The sequence below is a fragment of the Triticum dicoccoides genome, chromosome 2B (assembly GCF_002162155.2).
Source record: "Triticum dicoccoides isolate Atlit2015 ecotype Zavitan chromosome 2B, WEW_v2.0, whole genome shotgun sequence".
In the NCBI taxonomy this organism is placed as follows: Eukaryota; Viridiplantae; Streptophyta; class Magnoliopsida; order Poales; family Poaceae; genus Triticum; species Triticum dicoccoides.
In genome coordinates, this window is record NC_041383.1 from 701,535,548 (window position 1) to 701,550,087 (window position 14,540).

The 14,540-nt window shown below is 49.6% G+C and overlaps 1 protein-coding gene across 2 annotated transcripts; it reads right to left on the minus strand.

The window, feature by feature from the left end:
• Nucleotides 1-4,482: 4,482 nt before the first annotated feature.
• Nucleotides 4,483-10,481, minus strand: LOC119365713 (wall-associated receptor kinase 5-like). 2 transcript variants are annotated; one of them, XM_037631359.1, is made up of 5 exons: nt 9,226-10,481; nt 7,568-7,761; nt 6,253-7,150; nt 5,994-6,137; nt 4,483-5,824 (listed from the first exon to the last, which is right to left on the minus strand). In XM_037631359.1, the coding sequence occupies exons 3-5, from the start codon at nt 7,139-7,141 to the stop codon at nt 4,626-4,628; spliced, it is 2,232 nt and encodes a 743-aa protein (XP_037487256.1). In that variant the 5' UTR covers nt 7,142-7,150; nt 7,568-7,761; nt 9,226-10,481; the 3' UTR covers nt 4,483-4,625. The 2 variants fall into 2 exon arrangements, with proteins under 2 accessions (XP_037487256.1, XP_037487255.1); XM_037631358.1 differs by lacking the exon at nt 7,568-7,761 and having other exon boundaries at nt 9,226-10,477.
• Between the last annotated feature and the right edge of the window lie 4,059 nt (nt 10,482-14,540).

Genomic DNA, 14,540 nt, shown 5'->3' on the forward strand with positions numbered 1-14,540 from the left:
TGTTCATCCAGAGAGGCAGCATCGATCGGCTTCAGTTAGCAGCAGTAGCGAAGGAATCGCTCGATCGGGTTCAGTTAATAGCCATCGATCGATCAGTCGGGTTCAGTAACGCGTAGCCTGCAGTGCAATCGCTCGGGTTCAGTTAGAGGCCAACACCTCGCTCGGGTTCAGTTAGAGCCAACGCCTCACACACATGCACGTACGTGTATGAGAGAAACGCGCATCGCTCGGCCCCCGACCACCCATCATAACCGGGAACTCCCCGAAATTTTCCTCGCCCTCGCTTCTACCACGGTTTTTTCCGTCATGGACGGCCCAAATAATGTCATGCAGCTGCGTCTCCGGCCCGCCCAGGAAGAAAAGCCCATTTTCTGTCATGATTTTTTGTCATAGAAGTAGGAGCCCACCACATCTATGATGATACCGGGTTTTGTCACAATTATCGTCATAGAAGTGTCATAAGTATGAAAGAAAAAAATTCGTTCGGCCCAAAATGTCACGGATGTGTCTTTTTTTGTAATGTGAGGAGAGATGGTAGCGGTAATGGTTGTGGCGGCGTAGAGAAGGCGGCGGCGACGCGGCAGAGGGCGGCGACGACGATGGTGTTTGCGAGCTAGGGTTGGGAGAGCAGAGAGCGAGGGAGAGGGCAGCGGGTGGGCTCGGCCGGAGCGGGTGGGCTCGGTCAGACCAGGTGGGGGCACATTGTTGGCTCGATCCGACCAGGAGGGGGGATCTATTAATAACTGGTAGTTTTGCAAAAAAAAATTGTGTGCACGCGTATTCGAGCGAGTTGGGCACATGTTGCAGTCAACGCCCACATGGATCGACTTGACCAGTGCCAAATCAGCACATACATAGAGCAAACCGCATTTTGGACCGTATGTGACCCCCTAGAGCAAGTTTGGTGATGTATTTTCGGGTATTTGTAACCACATGGACTAAAGTGGGCACCAACGCAAGTTATAGGCCCTGTAGTGAATTTTTCTCTTCTCTAAATAACCGCTGTTTACTGGAATATGGGGAAAAACTCTCAATCATTTCCTGTGAAGTGTCCATACACCTAGGGATAACACTATTAGTACCGCAGTGTAAAGACCTAACATTAGCATGGGTGCCCGCGCTACTGCTAGCGCTACAGCTAACTTTTAGAAGTAGCACCGGGTATAACCTCGCACTACTGCTGCACAAAATTAGCATAAGTGTGGGTCCACCCAGCGCTACTGCTAACTATCTGTAGCGCTGATATGAATCCCCCGCCACTGCTAAGTCTACGTAGTAGTACCGCTGCCCTAGCGCTGCTGCTATTCTCTTACCCCGCGCCACAGGTAAGATTTTCTATATTTTTTTTCTTCCGCAAGTTTACATAGTATTTATACAGATTTTATACAATAGCAACATATACATACATTGAAACTATATAAGACGAGAATGTCTCATCATCATCGAAGTGCTACAACATAGTCTCATCATCATAATGATCCAACACAAATGTGTCATCATCATCTCGAAATAGCGACACAAGTTATTACAAGTCTCGAATACATGCAACTACATGGTCACATACACATGTTTCATCATCAATCTAAACTATGATATACAAGAGAAGAGCGATCACTATGAGCAAGAGTGGGATTACGAAGTAGTTCTTAAGCCGGTTATGATTCCTCTCTCGCGCTAGCGTGAACCTCAATTAATTAGCTTTCGCTTGGATTCTACTTTGAAACCCTTTGTGGCTGCCGCCTGGGATGCGGTTGACTTGGGCCTGACACTCTGGCCACTCATCGTATACTCCTGGAATCCTCCCTATGTACATGGCCTAGCACTTCTTCGCTATCGATCTATATCCCTGACAGAGATGCATCGTCATCAGGCGAATTCATCGATAATATGCAACATAATATATGTAAGCAAAACAAAGAGAAAGTGTTAGCAAATAGAAGCAACATATAGTAAACATAATTAATGAAGTTCATCGTCAAACTAATTAACTAGAGCGCTACACAAGTTTAGGAGGACCGTTTACATCACAAAGTTTTGTTGTACAGAAATTCAAAGTTTCATTCTACAGAAAGTACTAACTGAGTGGACATCATCATCATCGTCATCGATCACTATAGGTCAGTTCGTCCATGTCCGGGAGGATGCACCCTAGCTTCGTGAAAGGCATCATGTCCTAACGTTGTTGGCCTAAGCGAGTTCGGACGTCAGCCTGCAATACAGGGCTGCCATGGAACATCCCATTTTCTTTGACGACGTCTTTGATGATGATCGTCACAATGTCATGTTGGATGCGATGAAAGTCATTTCCGAGTTTTTCATCCGGTTCGGCTCCTAAGGTTGCGGCCCACTTGCGGATATGGGCATCGGCTGTAGATGGCATGCGAAGTTCTTGGTGATCCCTTCTGAACTCCAGCATGTGATGGATGATGTAGAATCCATCCTTCTTACTTGTTGTCGGTTGTTGGATGTAGCAGAAGTCGGCATTATGGCTAAAACACGGCATATGCCCATCCTTTGTTTCTTGATCTTGATGTGGCCACCCCTCATGCCCAATCCTACAAGAGCATGATCCAGAACATTCTATATGTGTGTGTAGTCTTTCTTCTCTGTGTTTATGGACTAGTCCAAACACGGAGCATAGGAGACTTGCGGGTAAAGAACGATAAGGACAATGCACCCCTAGCTGCATAAAATAAATATACCTCAAATTAGCCTCCATACGTGCAAATGAATGATTGAAATGTATGAAAGATGTGTTATAGCGGCTACCTAGGAATGACTTACAAAGGATGATAGGGCAGGAGAATCGTTTCCATGTCCTTAAATGCAGTCTTTGATGTACTTCTTGGCAGCTTCATGTTCCACGCCGCTGTTTCCCAAGAAGCCTTCATGCATGTAGTAGGGTTCTGCTACTATGATTTTGAGATTTGTTCTTTCCTGATGAGTGTAGTTCATATGTGACGGATAAAGGAAGACGAACGTAAAATCAAGCCCCTCATGAGATACATCTCGAAGATGTAATCAACCCGCAAGAAGAACAGGTCCATGGGGCTAGTGTCGGCGAAGCCTCTTTCAGTCGGCTCATCAACCGCTTGCGGGTATCCTAGTTCTTCCGATTGGAGAAGGTCCAACTCTGACAATAGCACACGGTCATGCAGTCTCCTGAGATCCCCAATTATGGCCTCGAGCACTTTCTTTGGTAGCATCGGCTTGCCCGCGAGATGGAGGAATGGCGCATTTATGATCGATACACTATCCTGAACCCGGAGCGCCGAAGGCGGCTGGCTGCTGGAAGCTTTGGTGGCAGCAGAGCCTTTCTTCGGCGGTCTCTTCCTCTGCTTCTTCCTGGGTTCAGGTAGTGAGCCTATCGGACCCTCCTTGACCACCGTCCCCAATGTGGTCGGGCTTAGCACTACACGACGCTCGGATTGTTGACCCTGGGTTGAGGCGGCATCTAGAGGCGTGTCCTGGGAGGATTGCATGAACATAGATTTTTTTTTCATTCAACCCGAGGACGTTCCTTCTGTGGTACATCATCATGCATCTCAGCATCCTGATCTTCACGCTCATCACGGTGGTCATAGCCTGAGTCATATTGTTGACTCATCATTCTTCCATTGTTAGAGCTAGTATTGATGTACCAAAGAGGGTCCTCCTCCTCCATGACATCATCCATATCTTCATCCACGGGGGCGACATGATCAGCCATCAGAACGGTTCAACCCTCTTCTTCGTGTGGTCCGCTCTTGCCCAGCACGACAGATGGTGGTAATTGCGTAGGTAGGGTGATCATACCTTGCATCGCTATTGCCGTTAGTGTTATCCCGGCCACCTCCACACGACGAAGATTCTTTGACCACAACATCAACCAATTCTTGTATTGGCCAAGATGCATCGGTCGCTCGTCATCCTCCCCCCAGTTCGTAGCGGAGGATCCAAACCCTCGTAGCCCGCTTTCACACTTGCGGGCAGCTCGGTGTTGACCCTGGTTCTAGATAGTGGGGGCACTGTTCCATTGGCGAGTCTGTAGGTGTTGAATGGCGGCTTCAGTTTTTCTGATGTATGTTTTTGTCATGCCTTTATTAATAATTTGATAAATATGGATGTGTGCATCTTTGGATGCAAAGGCCAGGGGTTCAATCTCCTTTAAAAAAATGTATCTTGTATTCGGATCTTTGCGGGTTGTGTGCATTTTCGGTGTGGAGAAGTAGGATATGAACTATTTATGGTTGTATCGCCTTATCACCTTTTGATTCAATAAAATTTCTTTTATAAAAATAAAATATACTAAAATCTAGTATTGTAGAATAATAATAGTTATTGAAACCTATTTTAAAATATAAAAATTTATAGAATATAATCAGCCTTGAAGAGTTGCACATTTTCTGAAATACAGATATAGTATGCATGTACGAATTAGACTTAAATAGAACGATTATCCAATAAGTTTTGTTGTTGTTGAACACACATCACACATCAATAGATTAAAAAGTGATTTGTAATTTATAAGTTGTAATACATGGTAACAAGATTCAGAAGGAACGTAGATATTACACATTGTAACAAGGTATAGAAGGAACATAAGTATCTTTAGTAGGTTTAACCGATTACAATACATGTTTTCCTCACCTTGCATAATAGGAACTTCTAGGGTTTATGGGTTGGTTCTCACTCTCGCCCATAGGATAACCACTTAATTCTATTTCATACCCACCAGTAGTATCTCCTCCAAGAAGGTTTTCTACTTCTGTCTCGACGCCAAGTTGTACCCAGGGATGCAGTGAAAGTTTCCTCAATCTGTTGAGTTCATCAGCGACCTCTTTCATGGAGGGTCTGTTGTCGCCACACATGTCTAGGCATTTCTTAGCCAGGTCTGCAAGTCCTCTCAACAACTCCATGCTCTCTTGGCCTTTCACGTGGTTCACCAACACAGCTTCTAGATTATTCTCCTTCATTGCAGACAAGAAAATCAATGACAAGCTTCTTTGCTTCTCAGACCCCTCGAGCTTCAGTGGCAGCTGGCCTGTGAGAATCTCTAGAAGAATAACTCCAAAACTGTACACATCGCTTTTGTCTGTTAACTGGCATGTTTGCATATATTCGGGATCAAGGTAACCGCAAGTACCTTGAACCATTGTGACAAATTGCTCTTTGTCAGATGGCGCTAGTATGGAGGCTCCGAAGTCTGACACTTTGGCCATGTAGTTATCATCAAGTAGGATGTTGGAACTTTTCACATCACCATGAATTATTGGGGGAGATGCATACAAATGCAAAAAGCTGAGTCCTTCAGCTGCTTCATGAGCAATCCTTAAGAGAGTGTTGAAAGATATTTGCGATGCTTGGTTCTTGCCATGGATAAGCTCAAATAGTGTACCATTTAGGACAAACTCATATACTAGAATTGGAACTTCCACCTCAAGGCAGCAACCCAAGAGTTTGACAACATTCTTGTGATTGATTTGGGACAAAATGAGCATCTCCTGGCCAAATTCCTTCTTCTGTCTCTCGTCAACTACTGCACATCTTTTAATTGCAACCGACATGTTCTTTATTATACCTTTATAGACAGTCCCATGGCCTCCTTTTCCAATTATTCTGCTACTGTCAAAGTTGTCGGTGGCATGTATGAGTTCTGCTTCTGAAAATACATTGAAAGCCAGACCTTTCTCCGATTTCATCTTATCAAACAAAAGCACGCCTCCATGCTTGCGGAAATACTCTTGCTTAACTTTATTCAGTTTTCTCTTTTGAAGTATCATTTGTCCCCAGAAAATAGTGATCATGACGATAACCATTAAACCAAATAATCCCATTGTAACTCCTGATAATGTCGTTAGATGAGACAATTATGTTTTAGATTGAGGTGATGAATAGTGTCAAACATAGTTAAAGTACATTAACCAAGATTAGATGCATGGTTTTCATGGCATTGCAAAAAGTGTGACGAAGTTAATGGTCTAGCTAGGTGATAAGACTTGTTTGGATGTTACCTATTATGAAGCCGATGTTAGGGTTGCATGTATTGCTTTCCGTGACGTATTTTTTGCCAACTCGACAAGAACACCGGTATTCTCCAGCAATATTGCGACAATAGCCATCTGAAGGGCATGGATTGTGGTTGCATTCATTAACATCTGTAGCAAATTTGCAAAACAAAATTTTAGATAAGGTAAAGGGACCCCTACACCCAAGGTGCAGTTTGATGGACAGTAGTGCATATATACATTGACAGTCGAAATTAATATGTACCTTTGCATCCGTCTAGAAGATAAGGGTTGCCTGCATAACCATTGGTGCAATTGCAGGTGTACCCTTGGTCATTGGTGGAATCCACACACTTGCTGTTGGCGCTGAGGCATGCGTAAGTACCAGTTGTATTCTGTTTTGCAGCATCACATGACTTCACATCTCTTATAGCCCACTCAAGAATCATAGGCACCCGTCCATTATATGTGTCATTGAATTTGTTTGTGTTTACATACGTAGTGCTGAACTTAAATGCTGCTGCCTCCATTAGTACCGCATAGCTGCAGCGGTTGAACTCCCAGATTTGACTTGTGTTAACCGATGCCGAGAAAGTTGTGTCGTAGTAGTACATCCTCTTTGGTATTGTGGTCTGGGAGCAGCCCATACCTGAGCAAGATCCATTCACTAAGTCTGACAAATTGCGGCATGTTGCGACTCCCAAGCCCTGGTAACCTGTGCCATCGTAGTCAGATATCAAGGCGAGGGCGCTGCACCCGATGACCGTGAACCTGTTCTGGGTGTCGGAGAGCCGGTAGGGAGAAGAAGGGTCTCCTTCGTTGAACCCCCCGTACCGGCCAAAATACTCCATGCTCCTGGTAGAGGTGTTATAGCAGTAGCCCAAGATGTAATTCAGCACCCGGGTTGTGCCTTGAGTCAAAGAAATGTCGAGCACCTCAAAGGCACCCCTGAATGGCTTTGGGATGCCGTCTTGGACCTTACAGCTGAGCTGGAAGCCCTGTGTGAGCGAGCAGCCTGGATCGATACCAAATGGGTATGGTATCTCAACATTTCCACACTGTCGTCGACACTGTGAACTAGGAACCACAATTCCTGATGCATACTGTGCTGCAAGCAATACGAAACCAAGGCCAAGCTGCAAGAACATACGCATATTGTTCGGCTGCAGAATAAGTAAACACAAGACTGTCAACTAAATCGACACTTCGTTTCCGAAAATAAAGCAACCGGTTGCACGCAAAGTGGAGGCCATGTGGTTAGTTAAATTTGGGGATTACTCTAAATATACAGGCATAAGTCTGACCTTGTATCCCGAGAGAACAGAAAGGAATTTTTTTGCTATGGAAGTCTTAACAAATTAGGATCTGCTGTTCAAAGCAAGAACAGATTCAGTCAAGCAAGTCCTAACGAACGCTCTGGTTTCTATGTTAATGAATGAAGCAGGGAGCGAGTCTCTGTTTGTCTAAAGATCATGCAGCTCCTAGCTAAAGATCATGCATTCAACCTTGACGGAAATTGAAAAACGAACTGAAAGCTTGTAAGAGACGATTTGCAGAAAACATACTGATGTAAAATTCACCTGAAGCAGAAAGGGATTCAGTGCTCGTCGAACAGAAGAAGTGTCTCGAGGGATTTACTTCTGCTTCAGGGTCCGTCTTCCCTAAGACACCGAGAGGCGAGAGTACCATAGACGGAGAAGTTTCAGGGTCGAGTAGAAGAAGTTTCGAGCTTGCTTTTGTGTGATGAAGAACAGCCGACGACGGGTCGAGTTTCCTATGTGTATACACGGAGAACTCTAGACGTCAATGGTCTCCGTCGGGGACTAGTCGAAGACAGCAATAAAAAAACATCTTTGAATTTTCTTAGCTAAAAGATTCCCCGACGAGAATTCATGATCCAACACCCAGTCACCCACATACCGTAATTTCAGTTAAAATACTGCACTGGAGCAGCAGAGCAGGGCGCGCCTACAATTCAATTCATGCTTACGTCGCGCTAAATCCTCCTATATGGCTGGCTGTATTGGATGTATTCGATGGATTAGCTGCTGGACACTTGTTCAGGATCGCCGAATATTCGATGTTTCTCCGTTCCATAGGCTCCACACAGAGTTGATTACAGCCGAAACACATCGAGAAAAACGATCCATGCACTTTATTAATAGTCTCTCCGACCGTTTCCGTTTGAGCGTCAACTAAGATACATTTGTTTAAGCGTCAATTAATATAGAGCAAAAATAATAACTAAGTAACCGTCCCACAATATAAGAACGATTTTAAAGCTAATATAGATTGAAAAATAATCTTATATTTGTGGGACCGATGGAGTAGATACATATTATCCTCCAAACAGGCTTTCGTCCTATTTTATAAATAAAACCAAGACACATATAACTGTATCATCATACATCTTATCAGGTTTCTAGCCCTAGTGCAGATTGTGACTTCGGAGATGGTGCTACACACAACATTTACACGGTTTTGCCATCGGACTGTTCAACGAGTTAATACGCATATTTCTGGGTAAATGTTAATCAGCTGACCACTGGGAACAAGCTTCCAGCGAATGACTCTAGGGCCGTTAGATCACGGGCACCAATCTTAATGCACGCTGAGTAGCCACGTCAGAAAAAAAAAATGTTCACTCTAGAGTGGCCTACGTGCGCTCCCAAATGAAATGGACGTGCCCAGCCAATGTTTTTTTTTCAAGAGTACGCCTAGGCGTACCATACTTTTATAGAAGGCAGAAGTTGAATTACAAGACACTACAACTTGTTGCGAACAACAAGTGTAGCAAGCACTCCACACCCAAGCTAATCAAAAGATTAGCCACCACAAAAAGTACAAACACAACGCAAAGGGCCTGTCCTAAACCAATCATCTAGCCGTGTCACACAAACGCCAAACACTACAAGGAGCAACAACTTCAGTCGGCCATACTTTGTCAACGCACTATCCACCCTTGAATGCCTAAAAGGAGACGGCAAGTGGATAGCGGGACTCGGTCGGGACAGGAAAAAGGCATCCTCTTGGAGCACCGGCAGTTGTGTACTTAGCGCCCTCGATGCATAATTGACGCTTAAGGGCTGCACCCTCACATGACTATAAGGCCAAGTCTCCACCCTCGATGCTCTCAACAGAGTAATGACGCCAAACGCCGCCATCGCCGGTCCTGCAACAGACCAAGACTTTCGCCCGGAGACCCCAACCCGATCAAGAAGGGGAGATGCCAACATACCTTGACAACGCCTCCAAGGAGGGAAACGACACCCACGGGCGCCGTCGTCGTCAGCTCCGACCGAAGACGAGCAGGATTTTCATCCAAACCGTCGCACATCTCCCACCCCTACCACCGAATTTGGCCGCATAGTCGATGTAGGGGCGCACCGCCGCAGCTGCAGCACCTCGCTGTCATGATCAAACCGTCGTGGAACACCGACCCCTCGCACGGCCAAGAGCACGCAGACCACCATCCAACTCCTACACGGTCGAAGAAGACAACTCCAGACCAGCACCACCAAGATCCACAGGCACCGCAGGCAAGGGCTGGACTTGACGCTCCTGGCAGCCAGCCGCTGCCGCGATTCCGTCCTAGGGACTCACGCGGGACTCCAGCGCACCTCCACCATGGCGCTCCCTGCCGCGAGTCACTGGCCCAAGACCCCAGATCTGGTTCGAGCGCCGCCAACTCCTCAAAGGCGCCGCCTTCCGCGACCACGCCGGCGACCACAGGAGGCACACCGCGCTCCCTGGCCTCCGCAACGACTCCCGACCGCCGCTCCCAGCCACCGCACCTCCTGGTCGAGATCCGCCGCCACTAGGGTCTCGCAGCGCAACTTCCGACTCCCACGCCGGCGCGCCGAGAAGACGCCTCCCTTTGCCTCTTGACCATGCTTCGCCCATCCTCGCGCTCTCCGCCGTGCGCCGCCGCACCGGAGACGAGCACCGCGCGCCCGATTGACGAGACTCCCCCGCGCGAAGAAATCCCGTCGGGGCGCGCCCTCGCCCGCCGCCTTTGACGGCCGGGCGCCGCCACCACCGCCGCCGCGGCCGGCGGCCAGAGATCAGGGAGAGGAGGGGCGCTCGAGGCGGCTAGGGTTTCCCCTCCGGAGCCGCCGCGCGAGCGACCCAGGAGGGAGACCGCGAAAAAAAGCCCAGCCAATGTTCACTCTGGAGTGGTCTACGTGCGAACACTCCCAAATGAAATGGACGTGCCCAGCCAATGTCTGCTCAATTCTATTCCTCATCCAAATCGCGACCACGGGGAGGAGCTCTAACCGGAGGAGGACGCAACCACGCTCCTCCTCGCGGGCGACCGCTACTGGGTTGCTCACACCGGCGTGGATGGCGGGAGGTGACGGTGGCACGGCTCCAGCAGAGGTCGTCGTTGTGGCGCTCCACCGCCAGCCTCTCGGGGGGCTCCCGGGGGCAAGAGAAGCCCGACTCGGTTGGCTTTTTTTGACCGGTCAGTGATCGGGTTGTCCTCCCAGACGTTTGAGACGCCGGGCTGTAGATGCTCTAAGTATGCGTGGTGTATCATTGTACCTGCACAGCACGTCACAATGACGAGATACTCCCTTCGTCCGAAAAATTTTGTCCAAGCTTGTCCTTCAAATAAATATATCTAGCACTAACTTGGTGCTAGATATATTCATTTAAGGGACAAACTTTTTTGAACCAAGGGAGTACTACAGAAATCAAGAATGCGAAATGCACCCGGCAACCTTCATGTCAACATAATAATACTACAAGGCATGAAGCAGCATGACCTCACAAACGGCCGTAAGCATTTCGTAGTTATGGAATGCAACCTTTGTTCTGATCGAATGAATCCATCCTCGTACAGCATATATACGCATGTGAAGGTAGCACATCTGTCTGCCGCCATGCGTCGCCGATGTCGCTTGCATGAACTGCTTTGGACCCTCCGCGATTCAGCCGACCAAAAGAAAGGGACATTGCGTGTGGGAAGCACCCACAATGTGCTCCGGCCCTTGCTTCTCTTTTTAAAAGGAAAAAACTAACAGTTCGATATGCAATGTGCTCCGGCCCTTTGCTTCTCTTTTTAAAAGGAAAAAACTAACAATGTGCTACCGAACTTTAGGGGTCTTTGATTTAAAGGATTTCCGTGGGAACTTTAGTGGATCAGTATCCTTAATATATTTTCCTATGTTGTTTCTATGATTCGCATTATTACTATTTTCTATGTTGTTTGTCTGGTTCGCATGATTGAATCCCTTAGAAATTTTTCATAAGGAATTCGTTGCAATATCTCATATGAAAATTTACATCCACTCAAACTTTTTTACGGATAATTTTGTGGCTTTTCTACGGTGCAATCAAACACACTTCAATGCAAACAAAACCATGTACGAATCAAAGAGGCCCTTAAGGCATGCCAATGCAATCTTGTGCATTTTTCATTCCCGCTTTTTGGCAATCCTGCGAAACAAAGAGGCCCTTAGGGCATCTCTAATCAAACTCTAAAAAAAGACTAACTCCTTGGAAAAATCGTTTTGAAGAGTTAAGTCACACCTAGACGAACCCTCAAATAGTTAACTTCTCAAAAATTTGAGACTTGAGCTAAAAAATCTTTCACCCTCTCTCAGTTTTGAGCAGTCGCCAATCATTCTCAACAAGAAACTCCTCTAAACTCTTGCCCGCTGCGCCTCTTTTTACCGCCTCCGCCGCCCAATGTCGTCGCTGCAGCCACCGGAAGTCCCGATTCCAATGGGGATGGAAACCCTGTCCGCCTTCGCAACCCCGCTGACCACTCCTGCCGATGCTACGCCGCCGGACTCAACAAACGGGCCGCCGCCCGCGTCAAGGAAGCATCCCGGGACAAAGACTGGTGTACGGCCTGTCGCACCGTCCACAAAGGCTAGCGGCAAGGCTGCTCGTCCGCGAAGACGACCGGCCGCCCTCCGCTTACTCCAAACGGTGATAGGCGGACGAGGAAGTTGACAGTGGTGAGCAAGGCCATTGACGAGGCTGTGACGGAGAATAGGAAGAAATCATCCACTCCGACGCTATCTCCACGTCTGGTGGCTTCCACACCTTCTCCATCTCCGGACACCCCCCTCACCTCCTCCTCCGCCACCTACGGCCACAGCAGCTGCCAGAGAGGATCATGCCTGCCAAGATGTCCGAAGAGCGGGCTATCATATCCATGGATCAGAGCTCAATGTATGACATAGCGAGCAAATATTGGGAACTCACTCGTGGTGAGATTTTGGCCCAGTCGGTGTTCGGCGGCAGTGGTGATGGTGTCGGATGTGATCTTGGCGGTGGTGATAGTGAGCATGGGAAAGCTTGAGTTGGTGTAGTTGTCGGATGTTGGATTCCGGCAGACCCTTGAGGTTCAAACTCTGGGGTGCGCGCAAAGATCTTCCCCCTACCGATTCACGTCCGATCGCCTCGCGAGAATCTAAGCTAGAACGATGAACAACACGAGGGACACGAGATTTATACTGGTTCGGGCCACCGTTGTGGTGTAATACCCTACTCCAGTGTGTGGTGTGGTGGATTGCCTCAGGGGCTGATGATGAACAGTACAAGGGAAGAACAGCCTCGCGAGAGGTGTTCTTGAGATGGTGCGATGAACTGCTTGGGTGAGTTCGATCGCCTCTCGGTCTAATGAGCACTCGATGGGGTCTCTCCTTTCCCCCTGTGGTGGCTAGTCCTATTTATAGAGGCCCTGGTCCTCTTCCCAAATATTGAGCAGGAAGGGCGCCAACAACGGCCATTTTGAAGGGGAACATATAGTACAAGCTATCCTGACTAAAGTTGGTCTTCGGCTGCCAAAGGCACTGGTGATGACGCCATCTTGGGCTCCACGGTGACCTCCATCCTGCCGCTCTGCTGGTCTTGGTCTCGTTCCACCGAAATGGCAACCTTTGCCTGATGCCTCGGTACTCCACACCTGTGCTTGCCCCCTTTGCACCAAAGAAGAAACAAGGACACTGCACAGGCCGGCGCCCACCTGGCGCCCGCCTGATCTCGATCATCATGGCTTGCGTCACGAGCACCTCGCGAGGTAATCTGCGTTGATCTCTCCGCCTCCTCGCGAGCCCGCCTGGCGAGGCCGTTCCTGAGGAAGTCGTGTGTCGTCCGCCCCGCGAGGCTTGGCCCCTCGCGAGGTTCTTAAGTCTTGCGCTGATGAAGATGGGCCTACTGGGCCACCACTCGAGCCACGCCGCAGGCCGCAGGCAGGCAAGTCTGGGGACACCAGTTCCCAGAACGCCAACAGTAGCCCCCGGGCCCAAGGCACGCTCGGACTTGGCTTAGCGGAGAAGAGAAGGGGCAAGTGCGGAGTGCCGCGGTCCCCATCAGCTTGCGGCCTTGGGCGCCGTGTGGTGGTTGACTGGGCGTGGGCGCCTCCGCTTCCCCACGCCGCCTCGACAACTGCTTGACTTGACAAGTCCCTGCACACAGAAATGGGTCATGATTACCTGTGATCGTGGAGGCCGACGGTTGGCCTCCTCCGGCTATAAAGGCGGGAGAGCGCTAGCCCCCGCTGTACATCTTCCGCCCCGCTTCCTTCTTTCTCCCCATTTCAGCTGCTCGCCGTCTTCTATGGCGCCGTCGAAGAGGTTCTCGGCCGTGGAGAAGGGAAAGGCTCATCGGGAAGGGCCTGACTCTCCCCCGCCCAAGCGCGGCCGGGGTCGTCCCCGCAAGCATCCTGCGTCTCCTGCAGCGGCTCCCCGCGGTCGCGGCTGCGATCTCTCGCGTGGTGATGGGCGCCTGGTGGGTGAGGGAAGGCGCGCCGTGGCTGCGCGGCCTCCCATGCCGCGCTTCCACTCGGTGGAGGTGCTGCCGGAGTTCGTCGTGTGGTTAGTGGACCTAACCGGCAGCTGGCTCCAGCTTCCCCGCTTCTTTGCAGGTGAACTCCTAGTCGGCGCTCCTGGCGGCCTCTGGCTTCAAGCGGACGGTTGCTGCAGCAGGGCCTCCTGGGCCTCACTGGAGATCTCCGTCGCCGGGAATGTGACCCTGACCCGTGGCTGGCAAACGTTTGCCCGCGCGCGTGGCCTGAGACGGCGGTGCACCCTGTATTTCAAGTTTGATGGCGATGCCACCCTCTACGTGAGGGTGTTCGGAGAAGAAGGCCGCCCCGTTAGGTCCTGCCCCGAAGACGATGACGGCGGCCGGGTGCCTCGCCTCGGAGATGGTCGGGATGAAGATGAAGGCGGGCGTGTGGCCGGCGGCGTTCGCAGCTCGCCAAGCCTCGGCGGCTCCTCTTCGGACGGCAGCCCCTCCAGCGGTGGCCGCGACCAGCCTCCGCACCGTCGCGCTCACCTTGAGGGAGGTAGCGGGTCAGCCCGCCGTCGCGCCTCGGTGAAGCATGAGGAGGGGTCTGACTAAGCTCCGGAGGCAGTACGTGCCCTCGCCATGAGTCGGTGCCGAGCAAGCCGTGTCTATTTTGTTTTTCTCCCATCCCTGCGCAAAGAGAGAGAGAGAGTAGTGTAGGGCCCCGCAGGGGCGTGCTGGACTGTTACCGTTAACTATTATGCTATTTTCGTTATTCCTGTGTTGTGTTTTGGTGTCGCGTGCTCG

Bases quoted from the DNA above. Each gene is read 5' to 3' on its own strand.
- LOC119365713 (XM_037631358.1), bottom strand. From the start codon at position 9,324: ATGTGCGACGGTTTGGATGAAAATCCTGCTCGTCTTCGGTCGGAGCTG. The intron at 7,151-9,225 runs GTATGTTGGCAT...CTTATTCTGCAG, and splicing joins TCCTTGGAGGCGTTGTCAAG to CCGAACAATATGCGTATGTT. The intron at 5,825-5,993 runs GTAACATCCAAA...CGACATTATCAG, and splicing joins TAACATCGGCTTCATAATAG to GAGTTACAATGGGATTATTT.